The 15,957-nt window shown below is 53.2% G+C and overlaps 1 protein-coding gene across 5 annotated transcripts in view; it reads right to left on the bottom strand.

Moving 5' to 3' along the window:
• Positions 1-1,679: 1,679 nt before the first annotated feature.
• The window catches only part of LOC147684424 (catechol O-methyltransferase-like), a 195,297-nt gene continuing 181,019 nt past the window's right edge, over positions 1,680-15,957 (bottom strand). For 3 of the 5 annotated variants that reach the window (XM_086940354.1, XM_086940352.1, XM_086940353.1), the window contains exon 5: positions 4,444-5,297. In XM_086940354.1, coding sequence (XP_086796480.1) covers positions 5,118-5,297 — 180 coding nt within the window. In that variant the 3' untranslated portion in view covers positions 4,444-5,117. Of the gene's footprint in view, positions 5,298-15,957 lie in introns of all 5 variants that reach the window. The other 2 variants (XM_086940350.1, XM_086940351.1) reach the window with 1 other exon arrangement.

Raw genomic sequence — 15,957 nt, 5'->3', positions numbered from 1 at the left:
ATTCTCCAGCTCCCTTTGTTTTGGGGCTATGCTCCCTCCCCGCAAGGCACCATCTCGCATTGAACCAGGCTCCACAGAGATCCCTTCTCCATGAACTAGGATCTTCATGCGCCTCTTGTCCTCCCAACACCCCACATGAGTGCTGCGGTTGGTTAGCGGGGAGAGGAGGGGGGAAGCCGCGCCTGGTCAATTCCTACTGGCCCAGACTGAAGCAGGAAGTTCAAACCGCCAGCCATCCTCACAGGCAACAGTGCCGGGTCAGAGCACAAGGTAAGGAAAAAGTTTGAATGCAGCCCAGCATCTGAGTTCGGGCCTGTCAGTCTAGCCACCACAATGGTTCTTAATTTCGGTCAATATCTGATTGTTGCCGGTCTCCAAGTCCGGTGCTAAATTTGAGCCGGGGGTTTCTGGTGCTCGGCTCCGGCACTTAATTGTTTACACCAGCGCTTGTGACAGTCTGCTACAAGGTGGCGCTGTCTGGCTAATTAAGAGATTACTAAAACTGTTAATTATTAATTCAATATACAATAGAAATAACTATTGCCTGCCGCCAAATCCATTCTTATTTCTTTGAGGGCCTGAAATAATCTGAATTGTCACACTTTGTGGGAGTGAGATGGTTAGTAGTTGTTTTCTTACTATCATTGGCAGCGCTGGCGCGGGGGGGGGGGTTTGGTGCAAGCTGCAGTGGCGTCCTGACCAGAGCCCCGGCATGTATTATTTTACAAATTAAGCACTGTCCAAGACCGCAAGATCCATGACAAACCAGATTGTGAGGTTGCAAAGTTTTGTATGACTGACCATTGAGAGGGAGATGCTAACCAGTCAACGACATGGACACGCCACCGGCTTGAAAATGTAGCATCTGTTATTGGAAGCGCAATCCTCAAGTTATTGATAATCTGAAGAATGAATGTGTATGCATTTAAGCAAAAGTTTAAACTTAATAAATTACGCTCTAAGAGATCCACATTGCATTGCTGTCTCCACGAAACATTTCCATATGGACCCCCCTGGAGCCACCTGGTGTCATTCTCCTTTTGAGCTGCTCTTTGCAGTCTACCTCAAATGCAGCCTCACCACAGAGCCTGGCAGACCCACTATTCCACCATTAATCACCAACACAACTTCTGAGAACTTTTCATCATTTATTAGAGGAAGTTAGAAAGCAGGAGAAAGAAGACTTTCTCCTTTGATTAGAGTAGAATAATTTCCAGCTAAATACACAATTGGGTTTAAACTGCGTATGCCTCGCGGAAGCGGGACGCTCCCACACCATTTTCTTGGTACGGAGTACGATGCAAAATAGCTGTGTTTGACCAACATCTTCCTTCAGCAGGAAAACACAGCAGCTAAAACGCCTTTTGCACAATGAGTCTTCTTGTTCACTTTGGTCCCCGTGTCCATTTACACGGGGGCCAAAGAGCTTCACCCACGCAGATAAAATATTTCCAACTAGTTTTAGTAAAATGAATAGATTATTAAAAATACTGAGCTGGCTTTGAGCTCATCTACTTTCTAAAAGTGCTGTTTTCTTCCCTAGCAGTACTTACTATGATGGTTGGTCCAGCTGGTCATGAAAATGATTTACATTTCAATGGGTTTAAAACATTTCCAAATATTTCACTTAAATTGGACAATAACTTTGAAGGTGACATTATTATCCACATTCAACATCATAGTGACACACTGTATTTTTATTTTATTTTGCTAGCAATGGTCGAGTTGTACAGAAAAAGGGCACACAGTTGTATCTATACACTGCCAACATTTACAAGGCACACTAAGACGCCTGCATAAGATCTGCAACCCTGCCTCAGAGACCTTGTCTACCGGCTAAATTTGGAATGTTAAAAAAAATTAAACTGTCAGGTGTACTTACTTTGATTCTCCAAGGAGACTAGGTGTGAGATATAATCTCCCAATACATTTGCTATGACACAGTGCTACATGATCCAAGTCTATCAATAAGTAAGACATGAAATTTCTCACAAGATACCCCTTTATATCAACAAACTGTTTTCTTGTCCTGAGGAAGACCATGCCACATTTGGCCGAAACATGCTTAATATTTTACGGTTTAACTTTGTACTGAACACATCAGAGCACTTCAGATTTCCTTTCTTAAACTCCATCATTACCAGTGGTTTATTTAATTCTCACAAATAGCTTTATCTTACTTTCACACAGACCTAACATCACTTGGGGTGTGCTGTCTTAGCATAGTTGTCTTCAAATGGAATCACCTCATATATCCAGGACACCACAGCGGACACGTTTCAGACAGTAGATGGTATCTTAACACCCAGGGCTCTTTCTCCAGCAAGGCCGTGCTAGCCAGAGGCCGGAGGTACCACCAGGATGGGCACAAATGCCTTTTCCAATAAGTCACATGGCCTCGCACCCAGGAAGGAGGGTAGAATGCCACTTGACCTGGAGTGGTAAAGATAATTTCTCTATTTGTGACAACACCAGTGTACACCGAAGGATAGTTCAGTGGACAAGGGTGCTCTCATCACAATCGCCATTTCACTGCGCATGGGGTGGACCCACTCGCCTGGGTTACTTTACCTGGGCATGTCCACTTTGGTGTCCAATGTGTAAATCTACATGTTTTTCATAGCAGATACATGTTTTAAGCTTATTGTACATGGTTATGAAGGTCCTGCTATTCCTGCATTCTAATGGTCTAGTTAATAACTTTCTAAACACATCGGTTCCTTTTTGAGTAATATGTTGAAATGCTCTGCGACAGGATATTCTTAAAAACTGACATCTCTGTGTCAAGAAACATTGACAGCAGAACCTCAAAAGGACTTTAACCCCTTCCATGCTGGGCCGTTTCCGCTGCTGTGCGGTAAACAAAAGAACAGGGCGGGGCCGTGACGAACCCCAGCCGTCATCAGCACACGAGCGCCGCAGAGCGTGACGGCTGGGGTTCGTCACCAGCATGGAAGGGGTTAATCTGAGTCAAGGAGCTGGAGTTGGAGAAGGCCGGTATCTCGTACCAGTTTAGGAGCAAACATGATCACCGGGTATTAAGGTTCAACATCAGGAGGAGAGTGGTGCAGGAAGGAGCTTGAGCATCGGGAGCGTAAAGATGAAAGGGCCGTGCTTGCTGCCACCGATGTCCCTGGTCAATCCGTAGAGAAGAGAAATGCATCACAATTTTGAAAGAATCAAATGTTCTCTTTGTGAAGATGTGAAAAAGAGGCTGATGTGCATGTTGCAGAGTGAGTGATGGGGGAAAGGGCATCTGGGGAGAGAAGTTGTCCAGTTATCAGAGGAGCGTGGAGTCTGGTAGATTAATTTGGCTAGATTCTACATGAATGCATCATTGGCATTTCACAGTGGTTATATATGAGTTGTTAGCAGGGGCGGCTCTAGGCGGCCCTGGGCAGGAAGCGTAGGTAGGGGGCCCCAGAAGAGGGGGTCTGGGCAGAGCCCCCCAGAGCTCAGGAGGAGGGGGTCAGGGTGTTAGGAAGTGGAACAGAGCCGGAGGCCGCCAAATCCCTGCCAGGGGCCGCCCCGCAAATATGTATCCATCCTCAGAGGATTATTATATTAAGGATATATATTGGCGTGGAGGCCCCTGGGGTTTGGTGGCCCTGTGCAGGTGCACAGCTTGCACATGCCTAAGGCCGCCCCTGTTGTTGGGCTTTCCTGCAACACATCCGCCATTTTCTTTCTGCCTTAGCCCCGCCCTCTGTCTGATGGTTTTTAGCAGATCCAAACTCTAACAGAGAAGAAGAGCAAGGAAATGGACCACTCTCGCTGGTAAGAAACAAACCAGGTGCAAACATAACACAGGTGTGTCAGCTGGTTGAGCAGAAGACAGAAGTGGCACGTGCAACGAAGATCTTGTTCTCCAGGCTTCTTTGCGATGTGGAAAAGTGGTAGATGACAGTTCCACAGTTCCAAATTAAGGAGTGCAGATGTTTGTAGGGGCCAGAGTGTGAGTCAAGTCTAAAACTCCCTGGATCTAAAGGGACGTGGCCAAATATTGGAAGTCAATGGACGCCCATCCCTTAGCGTGGAGGTCGGGCATGGACGGTTCCACTATATTCGAGGTACCGATTTACTTAGTCCAAGGGAGCCCTAGGGGACACCAGGAGATAAGGGTGAAGTAATGGGCATACTATGGACTGTACACCACTCAAGCATGAATTCAGGGTGTGGGTTAATTGTGGCAATCAGCAAAAATGCTATGGGGATCCGATGCACAGCCCGGCATATGTGTGCCTGTTCTTCTTTATTCCCAAATGAATAAAGTGTTGTTATAAAAAAAAAATCCCTGGAACTTTTATTTCTGCCCCTTTAGGATATAAGTCTTCCTTCTGGTAATGCCTTCTCCAGCTTAGGTTATGAACACTCTTATTTTCTGCAGAGTACTCCCGTCAGAGCAGGTCGTGCTTTTTAAGTAATCTGGAGAGTAATTACTTCTTTAATAGGATATGTTTATTGAACGAGAAGTTAGTTCCTGTACTTGGGAAAGCATGCTTTCACTTCGAGAGATCGGCTGCGCTGCTTGAGTGACGGATCCTCTTCTGATAGGGCTTTTCGCTCAAGCTAACTCCATGTAGTCTAAAGAGAAAGGATTCCACCACTGCGGAAGACTAGATCAAATAGCAAGATTAATTCACAAGTTCCCAGAAGGTCTTTTTAGTCTAAGGGGTAAGGACTTCTTTACCTGGCGGTAAATTTAGAATTTTGCAAATTTACGCTTCCCATCTGAGCTGCACATACAATTCCATTAGCGGAGGCTTCATTTCAGAGATCTGAAGTAACATTGTTTACTCCTCGATTCCGTAATTGTTTTTGGAGCGCAACAATTGCTCAGTCCCAAGAGATGGTAGCTCGCCTCACGGAAGAGAAGGCGTAGATTTCACGATGAAGCTGCTGGTCCAAGTAAAGCCCCACAAAGAGATCATCGACTGCAGGACTGGTGATGGGTGACTGCTGTGGCAGAAGTAGAGGGGGCAGCTGGATGTTGACTAACATAAACCAAGCAGGTGCATGCCCTATAAAGTCCTGAGCATGGACCGTGTTGCCTTGGCAGAGATGATGCCCAACAAGGCTTTTTCAGGGTGGTCTCCAGAAGGCCCAGTTTTCTGGCCTCAGCCCTGGTAGACAGACTTCTCTAAGCCGTCCGGGGCATTGGTGTACTCCAGCACTGATGGAAAGTGTTGGCTGAGGTACTGTGGGCTGTTCCTCACATACTGCAGGTAGTCGGGGGTCCCAGGACAGATCACGTTGTCAGCGAGGAGCACTGTACCTTTCCGGAGCAAGCCGCACTCCTGCAAGTCAGGAAGAAAAGAAAGCGCTTGAAATGGGTGCAAAAATAAGCCACACATCCATGATTTAATATATTTAAAACAGGTTCTATGGAATCACCAGAGTGATGCTTTCCAGACACCCTGCAGGTTCCTTTATTCAAAGCGATCAATGAAATCATAGGAACTATTTACACTAAAGCGCCACTTGTAAATCATAATGGAAACAAACCTAAGACGGTTCTGCTGGAGCATCTTCCGGACACTCAGCAACGTACAGAGCAAAAGCGATTTACCAGATTAGATACTAAGAAAACACACTGTGGGGAGTGGAGGGAAACAAGTTTGTCGATGTGCCCTCATACAAGACACATTTCAACTAATAAATATCTACAACCTACATTACTTACCCATCAGGGCCCTTGGCTGGTGCCCTAAAAGGATTCTACCACTCTAGTGGCCTAATTACGAGTTTGCAGGTCCTCCTGTCGGCCCGCCACTGCTGCGCCGACATGAGGACCGCCAAGTCCGTAGTGCGCCTGCCTGCTGGATTACAAGCGTAATCTAGATCGGGCGGGCGGTGCTATGGCGATGGTCTGTTAGGTTCATAGGAAAGCCTCTATGAGATCGCTAATGCACATTCCTGCACAGTGTGGCATGCATCATGTTATGCTACAACGTGCAGGAAATGGGATGCAATTCCAGCAGGGCACAATATGTGCCTCCCACATACACCCCCATGCCCAGAAGTGGCAGGGTGCTCTGTTAGGACCCCCTTAAATGCCTTTGTGCCACCCTTTTCTTGACGGGCTAACTACCATGAAATGGGAGGTAGAAAGGCAACTCGTAATATGCTTGGCAGTGCTGCAGTAGCACTACCAGCATATTCTCCTTACCGCTGCGGGATCCTGGCAGACACAGCGGTCCTGTGGCGGTCCGACCACCAAACTCCGAATACTGCAGGCGGGCCCACAGTGGTGGCGGTAGTTGGACCACCACTGCGAGTACGACATTCCTGTGGACCGCTGTACGAGTAATTAGGCCGTAATCAGAAGCACTCCAGTGAATTTATCAGTAATAATATCAGGTATTAATCCAGTAACTTGAGGGAAACATAGTACATGCCAACTCTAATATAAGTATTGAACAACAACGTAGAAATGACCACAGACCCTCAAACCCCTGAGGATTGGCTCACGGATTGAGTAAGCGCTCTTCCATGTTCTTATCCAAGCTCCCGTGTTGGAGGTTATAGGTATTGTTTATCCTACATGCTCCTATCTAGCTTACTGTTGGACAGGCCTCGTGGAAGGCCTGCTCCCTCCCCGCATGATAGGGCCCGGACACCGGCTCTCCCTGTATCCCCAGAAGGAACCATCCCGGCAACCCACCGAGGCAACCCGCCAACCGTACCCAAGGGGACGCCTGCCCCCGAACACCCCCGTATCGGCTGACCCGGGCCTCCATCAACACCATTGCCCCGGCCCAGCCGCCATCTTGGACACTGCATCACGAGGCCGCGTGGCCTCGGCTCGACCCCAACCCTGGGCCTGGCTAGGCCCGACATCGAGGCACCACCAGCCACCCAGGAGGTGAAGAGACCACTTGGCAGGTCAATGGGAGAAAGGAGTGTCGATGGCTCTCCCCCGCCAGGTGCCGATCGCCCCCGGCCTCCCCGGGCGCTGGCTCCACCCCCCTGCTGGGTGTCTGGACTCCCTCATCCCGGACCTCCCGACCTCCAAGCGCGAGGGTCCGGACATCAAAGGAGACCAGACCTATAACTGGGGCCGCTCCAGAGCAGGAAGGCAGTTGTATCCTGGAGTCGAGAGACACCTTGAAGAACTCATCCCAGACGGACTGCTGGCGCTGCCGCAGCCTTGCCTTGTGAGCCCTCTCCGAAGCCTGCTGGCGCTGCCGCGGCCCTCTACAACGTGCATCTTCGTCTGGACCTGCTGGCGCTGCCGCGGCCCATCTTTGTGAATCATCGCTCTTGCCTGCTGGCGCTGCCGCGGCCCTCTGCAACGTGAAGTCATCATCCTAGCCTGCTGGCGCTGCCGCGGCCCTCCTTGCCGAGAACTATCATCCTAGCCTGCTAGCGCTGCCGCGGCCCTCCTTGCCGAGAACTATCATCCTAGCCTGCTGGCGCTGCCGCGGGCCTCCTTGCCGATAACTATCATCTTAGCCTGCTGGCGCTGCCGCGGCCCGCCCTTACAGACCCCTGAGCTCGAGGATTGTGAGCTCCTTCTGGCCGCCCCTGTACCGGACCGGTACCAAGACTGTCCCGCTACCCCTTACCCTACAGAGACTAGAATTGGGAGGATCCTCGTGTCCTGCCCCCACTGTATCGTTGATAACCTTGCCTCAAGAATCCTATATAAAGTGTGCAGATCGCATCCTTGTGTGGTGTCCATTTGTGTGGGGGGCGGGGGGGGGGGAGAGTTACTTGTCTGTACGATCGCCGGAGACGGCCCTCACCGGAGGCCTCTCCCCCTGTACTCGGCCGACCCTCCGGGTCCCCGTCTAACATTGGTGGCCAGCGGCGCGATCCGAACCTACGCGTAATCGTACAGAGAGTAACTCACCCCACGACACAACCACAATGACAACGAAAGAGAGCGGAACCACAGAAAAATTCCAGATGGAGAAACTAGAAGAGTACAACCACAGAGAACTAAAGCAATTCTGCATAGAACTAGGCATTGCTACCACAGGACTGAGCACGAAAGAAGACTTCAAAAAGGCCCTGGAATCTTGGGCAGAGACGGGTACGGCCGTACCCCAAAACCAAAGCCTCGAGGCACCGGAAACGAACACCACTCCGAAGGAAGAAAGAAGATCGGGTCTCTCCCCAGAGGAGATCCGAGAACGGGAAAAAAGCAGGCTCCATGAATTGGAGCTGGCTCGACTTCGTTTAGATGGAGAACTGAAATTGGCAGGACAAAAAACAACATTGGAACACTTGCGGCTCCGAGAGGAGCGGGAAGAGAAACAAAGACAGAGAGAGTTAGAAGAGAAAAAGCTAGCCTACGAACATGAGCGCAACCTAAAAGAAATAGAGCTTCGGAAACAGAACAAAGATCTCGGGGTTCCCGAGCGTCCGAACACTCCTGCCACTACAGACCCTAAAGTCCACATCCCCAAGGATGTCGTCAGAGAGTATTACCGGAACGACGATATCCAGCAATGGTTCAAAGCCTATGAGGTAGCCATGACCTCCCACCGGATTCCCCGGAGCAACTGGGGAGCCGGGTTATGGGGGAGGTTCGTCAACGAAGGGCGAGACGCCCTGCTGCAACTCCCGGACCATCAGATGACATCCTACGACCACATGAAAGCCGCCCTCCTCACTCGATACAGACTCACGCCCGAGATGTACCGCCAGCGGTTCCGCGACTGCAAACGGATCCCGGGTACAACTTGGGTGGAGTACGTGAACTTCTTCAGCCGAGCATTCGAGGGGTGGATCAAGGGCAGCAAAGTGACCTCTTACGAACAACTCTTTGACCTTATTGTGTGGGAGCACCTTTCTAACAATTGCTTCGTCGAGCTCAGGCAGCACCTCCTCGACAGTAAATTGACAACCTCGAAAACTCGCCGCCGAAGCTGACCGATGGGAAAGCACCCGAGTTGCCCGAAACTGACCCAGCGAACCGAACAGAACCAACCAAGGACCCCATTGCCCCCGAGGGGGAGGAGGAGGCCAGGGTCGGGGCAGAGACGCCGTCCCGGCGGCTCCCACCAGCAACGCCCCACCCCCGGCCGGCAGGGGAAACCCCCCGATGCGACCAGGGTTCCGGGCCAACGTTACTTGCCACCGATGCCAGCGACCCGGCCACTACGCCAATGATCCTAATTGCCCGAAGAACCAGAACCCTATGCCCCGCCAGGTCGCTGCCGCCGCCCTGGGGGAAGAGCAAACCCCAGAAGATCCTGAGGAGTACGAGGCCGACCAGCCCGAGTGGGAACCAGCCGCCATGTCCCTGGTCTGCCTAGGGGAAAGAGACATGATTCCGCGGGCCCCCCTACCCGCCAATACGCGGAAATACAGCCAGTGGGTCAACATTAATGGGCGCCGGGCTGAAGCCCTACGCGACACCGGGGCCAGTGTGACAGCAGTCCGCTGTCATCTGGTGACCCCGGATCAGATCTTGCCGAACATCCTTTGCCCCGTCCGGTCAGCCGACAACTCAGAAAGCCTGTGTCGGATGGCCTGCGTCCCCTTCGAGTGGGGAGGGGTGTCCGGAATGCTGAAAGTGACTGTCCGCGATGATGCACCCGTGGACTGCCTCCTGGGGAACGACCTCGAAAGTTCCCCCTGGGCAGCCGTCGAAAGAAGAGAGCACCTGGGGATGTTGGGCCTCCCTGAATGGGCCTGCGTAACGACCCGGTCCATGGCCGCCCGCGCCATCCCCAGTCCTGAAGAACCCGAATGGCCAGAGCCTCCTCCCCCGATCGTCCCAGAGGGAGCCACCCTAGAGGCCAGTCCTCCAGAGCCAAACGCAGAAGGACTCGATCGGCTCCGGGACCTTCCCGAACTAGCCCAGTGGCGTCAAGAGGGTGGTCCCACCCAGGAACAATTCCGACAAGAGCAGAGGACATGTCCCTCCCTCGAGGGACTCCGGCAGCAAGCCCTCGCCCAGAGCGCAGGAGACACCTCGGGGGCCCACTGGATTTATTGGGACAATGACCTGCTCTACAGTGAGCAAAGGATTGCTGAGCTGGGGGCCAGTCGGGTGCTGGTGGTACCCCTCCGCTTCAGAGACTTCCTCTTGAACTTGGCACACAATGTGCCTCTCGCCGGACACCTGGGGCAAGACAAAACGTACAGCCGCCTGGTGACCCACTTCTACTGGCCCAAAATGCGGAACGATGTATCCAACCACTGCCGGGCCTGCCCCACCTGCCAGGCCAGCGGGAAGAGCGGCCGAAAGATCAAAGCACCCTTGCAACCCTTTCCCGTCGTCACCACCCCGTTCGAACGGGTGGGAATAGACATTGTGGGGCCCCTGGACCCTCGAACGGCACAAGGGCACCGGTTCATCCTGGTCCAGGTGGACCACGCCACCCACTATCCCGAGGCCATTCCTCTTCGGACTGTGACAGCGCCCGTGGTAGGCCGAGCCCTGATGGGGATCTTCTCTCGGGTGGGCTTCCCCCGGGAAGTCGTCAGCGACAGGGGCACAAACTTTATCTCGAAGTACATGAGGTCTCTCTGGCAACAGTGTGGGGTCACCTACAAATTCACGACCCCCTATCACCCGCAAGGAAATGGACTGGTCGAGCGGTTTAACCGCACTCTCAAGGGAATGATCATGGGCCTAGAAGAACCCCTACGTCGCCAATGGGACGTGCTGCTCCCGTGCCTCCTCTTCGCCTATCGAGAAGTCCCCCAGAAATCCCTCAGCTTCAGCCCCTTTGAGCTCCTGTATGGACACCCCGTCCGGGGTCCCCTCAGCCTGGTCAAGGAAGGATGGGAGATGGCCCCCCAGAAGACTCCTCCAGATGTATATAAGTATCTCCTGACCCTCTGCAACCAGACCCGGCGATTTAGGGAGCTCGCCAAAGCCAACCTTGAGGCCAGTCAGGAGGACATGAAGACATGGTACGATCAGCATGCCTCCTCCATCGAGTTCGAACCGGGACAACAAGTCTGGGTAATGTCTCCGGTCGAACCCTGTGCCCTGCAGGACAAATGGACAGGACCCTTCAAGGTGATAGAGCGCAAGGGCCCCTTCACCTACCTAATCGACATGGAGTCCTCCCGGAACCCCCTACGAGTCAACAGACTCAAACCCCACTTCGTACGCTCGGAACTCAGCCTACTGATGGCAACAGATAGTGGGACGGAGGAGGACTCCGAGCCCCTCCCTGACCTACTGAGGGCCCGTGAGTAGGATGGCTCAGTGGAAGGGGTCAGACTCTCTGACGCTTTGGCCCCGGAGCAACGCCAAGACTGTCGAGCTCTCCTACTACAATTTGCAAACCTGTTCTCCCTCACCCCCGGGGTCACCCCCTGGTGCCTTCACGACGTGGACACCGGGGATAGTCCACCTATTCGACACAGGGCGTACCGGGTGCCGGATCGGGTGCGCGCCTGCATCCAGAATGAAGTCAACAAAATGCTGGCTCTAGGAGTGATCGAGCCCTCCGACAGCCCCTGGGCCAGCCCAGTCGTACTGGTCCCCAAGGCTGCCGCCCCGGGCGTTGCCCCCGAGCTCCGGTTCTGTGTGGACTATCGGGGCCTGAACGCCGTTACCAGAACGGACGCTCACCCTATCCCCCGGGCAGATGAGCTAGTTGACCACATGGGGGCCGCCGGCTACCTGAGCATCTTCGACCTAACAGCGGGCTACTGGCAAATCGGCCTCACCCCCAGGGCCCAAGAACGATCCGCATTCTCTACCCCGGATGGCCACTACCACTTCAAAGTGATGCCATTTGGCATGAAAAACGCTCCAGCTACCTTCCAACGACTCGTGAACCAGGTACTGGCGGGCCTCGAAGAATTCAGCGCCGCCTACCTGGACGATATTGCGGTGTACAGTCGCCACTGGGCAGACCACCTCCACCACCTCCGAGAAGTCCTGCACGCCCTCCAGCAGGCCGGCCTCACCATCAAAGCCAGCAAATGCCAGATTGGCCAGGGGTCCGTGACCTACCTCGGACACCAAGTGGGGAGCGGTCTGGTGGCCCCCCTTCAGCTCAAGATCGCTGCCATCCAGTCCTGGCCCAGTCCTGGCAACCACCTGTCACCCAAACCGAGGTTCGAGCCTTCCTGGGGCTCACCGGATACTACCGGCGGTTTGTAAAAGACTATGGCAGCATTGTGGGGCCCCTCACAGAACTCACATCCAAGAAAAACCCCAAAACAGTCAACTGGACTCCGAACTGTCAAGCGGCCTTCGAGAAGCTGAAGACCGCCATGTGCACCGCCCCCGTGCTCCAGGCCCCCGACTACAGCCGGGAATTCATAGTCCAGACAGACGCCTCAGATCATGGCGTTGGGGCAGTCCTCTCTCAACTCAACGCCGAGGGAGTCGATCAGCCAGTGGCCTTCATCAGCCGACGCCTGCTGGCTCGAGAACAGCGCTGGAGCACCATCGAGCGGGAGGCCTTCGCAGTGGTATGGGCCCTCAAGAAACTCCGGCCCTACCTCTTCGGTACCCACTTCAGGGTACAGACCGACCACCGACCCCTGCAGTGGCTGATGCAAATGCGGGGGGAGAACCCAAAACTGTTGCGCTGGTCCATCTCCTTACAGGGGATGGACTTCACTGTGGAGCATCGTCCTGGCCAGGACCACGCCAACGCGGACGGCCTGTCACGCTTTTTCCGCCTCGGCGAGGAGAGTACCCACGAGGATGGGTGACTCTCCCTGCCTTCAGCTGGGGGGGACGCATGTTGGACAGGCCTCGTGGAAGGCCCGCTCCCTCCCCGCATGATAGGGCCCGGACACCGGCTCTCCCTGTATCCCCAGAAGGAACCATCCCGGCAACCCACCGAGGCAACCCACCAACCGTACCCAACGGGACGCCTGCCCCCGAACACCCCCGTATCGGCTGACCCGGGCCTCCATCAACACCATTGCCCCGGCCCAGCCGCCATCTTGGACACTGCATCATGAGGCCGCGTGGCCTCGGCTCGACCCCAACCCTGGGCCTGGCTAGGCCCGACATCGAGGCACCACCATCCACCCAGGAGGTGAAGAGACCACTTGGCAGGTCAATGGGAGAAAGGAGTGTCGATGGCTCTCCCCCGCCAGGTGCCGATCGCCCCCGGCCTCCCCGGGCGCTGGCTCCACTCCCCTGCTGGGTGTCTGGACTCCCTCATCCCGGACCTCCCGACCTCCAAGCGCGAGGGTCCGGACATCAAAGGAGACCAGACCTATAACTGGGGCCGCACCAGAGCAGGAAGGCAGTTGTATCCTGGAGTCGAGAGACACCTTGAAGAACTCACCCCTGACGGACTGCTGGCGCTGCCGCAGCCTTGCCTTGTGAGCCCTCTCTGAATCCTGCTGGCGCTGCCGCGGCCCTCTACAACGTGCATCTTCGTCTGGACCTGCTGGCGCTGCCGCGGCCCATCCTTGTGAATCATCGCTCTTGCCTGCTGGCGCTGCCGCGGCCCTCTGCAACGTGAAGTCATCATCCTAGCCTGCTGGCGCTGCCGCGGCCCTCCTTGCCGAGAACTATCATCCTAGCCTGCTGGCGCTGCCGCGGCCCTCCTTGCCCAGAACTATCATCCTAGCCTGCTGGCGCTGCCGCGGCCCTCCTTGCCGAGAACTATCATCCTAGCCTGCTGGCGCTACCGCGGCCCTCCTTGCTGAGAACTATCATCTTAGCCTGCTGGCGCTGCCGCGGCCCGACCTTACAGACCCCTGAGCTCGAGGATTGTGAGCTCCTTCTGGCCGCCCCTGTACCGGACCGGTACCAAGACTGTCCCGCTACCCCTTACCCTACAGAGACTAGAATTGGGAGGATCCTCGTGTCCTGCCCCACTGTATCGTTGATAACCTTGCCTCAAGAATCCTATATAAAGTGTGCAGATCGCATCCTTGTGTGGTGTCCATTTGTGGGGGGGGGGGGAGTTACTTGTCTGTACGATCGCCGGAGACGGCCCTCACCGGAGGCCTCTCCCCCTGTACTCGGCCGACCCTCCGGGTCCCCGTCTAACACTTACCAATGTAAAAATACTGGTATTAACATAGTTGCTGCACCACCACCTCTTCCCTACCAATACACTGACCACCAGTAATACAAGCTTTGGCAAAACCAACAGATTTGACCAATTTATAAATGAAAATGATTCTTCAGTGATCGACAACTTACTGCATGTGGTTGTGTGGAGGGTGAGTGGAGTGGGATGAGAATGTGTAACGGTTGAATGAATAAATATGGGCATGAATGGATGCATGGGTGATTGGATGAAAAGACGGACACATTACGCTGTGAGTGGATAGATGGGTGAATGGGTGAGTGGGTGCATGGATGGAGGAATATGTGAGATAAGTTGGTCAGTCAGTGTATGATGCAGGGATGAATCTAGCGACCCAACCATAACCATTTGTCTCAGAAAACCCATATCTGAATTTATAAGTGCAATTTTTTCAACTAAAAGAGAACTATTGACACTGGGTCGATTTTTTTTTCTCCTATTCTCCCGCTTTTGGTCATCTAAAATGCGTACAATTGGAACGGATAACATTTTTAGTTTTGTTGTATCTGCAAACTGAGGACCGGCAACCAACGGTTAGTTCAAGGAAGGACTTCTGATCTCTTCCTTTAGTTTGAGCGCGGGGGAATAATGGAGCTGTAGAGCACCACAAGTCCACTCCTCCAGTGTACGAACTCCTGGTCTCATTTCTCAAGAGAAGATGATCACGGCTAGAATTTGTGTTTCGTGGGTGCACACGCAGCACGTTGTACACCTCCATTTTTACTACCTAGAACGTGGGCACTGGGACTTAGGATCTGGGTCCAAATGACACTTCAACCTACACTATCACTGGAATCACATGGGCTGCACTGATGATTCAAATGGATCTGGAATCACAGCCTCAAACAATTCACAAACAAGTCAATGGTGACTGAAGCATCTGTTGCATGATGGAGAGAACACAACAGCATAATACCGTCAGTCAAAAGGAAAATCCTCTATGTTCCTCTCGGGTTGGAAACAGGACAATGTAAGGGATGAGGTAGGATGGATAGCATTGCACCTTGCAGGCCCTCAAATTTCCTGCAACATACCACTTTCTGATCAATTCTGGTGAGGTGGGCTGCAAGATCCTGATGGGCCTTGGTGGTCATCTTCTCAAGATGACCTCCATGCAGGCTTCTGCTAAGTGCATGCTGCTCTCTGTCCACCACACTGGGCAGCACAGCTTTCCCTGGACCTATGGCAGGTTGGAGTACCTAGGCATCAACAGACATAGGTTTGGCCCTGTAGGGTTGCTTGAAACATGCAGATGTCTCCCTCTGTAGACATCCCTCTGAACTACTGCAGCAAAGACTCTTCTTGTATTCAAAATGAAGTTCACAATTGTAGCTCCGCTCACCAGAACTAAACCCAAGATTGTGCTGCACGAGGCTCCGGGTCCTGTCGGGACACACCTACCCTTTCCACATCATCCCTCACTTCAAGCCGATAAGGCTGGCCTGGAAATACTGGCATTGATTTTATTTTGTGAGTACTGGCACAGCCCCCCAACAACAAAAGATGCATGTTACCCTTACCCTTACTTTTTAAATCTCAACCACACCCAGTCAAATGCATCTTCACAGGCAATGTCATTGGGTTTTGTGGCAGGGGAGGCATCCGAATGCTCATTTTGTGGATTCCAGGGAGAGGCAAAACAGGCTCCCAAAGCCACAACTCTCCATTGCGAGGCAATGCCCAGCACAACACAAGAAAGAGGGGCCCAGGTGCTGTGCTGGACAGACATGCTCGGCTTAAACCAAGGTTCCCAACCTGGGGTGCCTCATGGCATTTCAGGGTGTTTGACAAACAGGGAGTGTAGGTACTGTGTGTATAATAGGAATCTGGCGAGAATGTGTAAGGGGTGTGAATAATAATCTAACATTTCCTAGGGGTGCGGGCATTGAAAAGGTTGGGAACCCCTGGCTTAAAGCATAGTAATATATGCCCATCTTTCCCACTCAGACAGCTTCTGAGAGACGCACATCAT

The sequence above is a fragment of the Lissotriton vulgaris genome, chromosome 10, assembly GCF_964263255.1.
Source record: "Lissotriton vulgaris chromosome 10, aLisVul1.2, whole genome shotgun sequence".
NCBI lineage: Eukaryota > Metazoa > Chordata > Amphibia > Caudata > Salamandridae > Lissotriton > Lissotriton vulgaris.
This window is presented reverse-complemented; position numbering and strand designations above follow the sequence as displayed.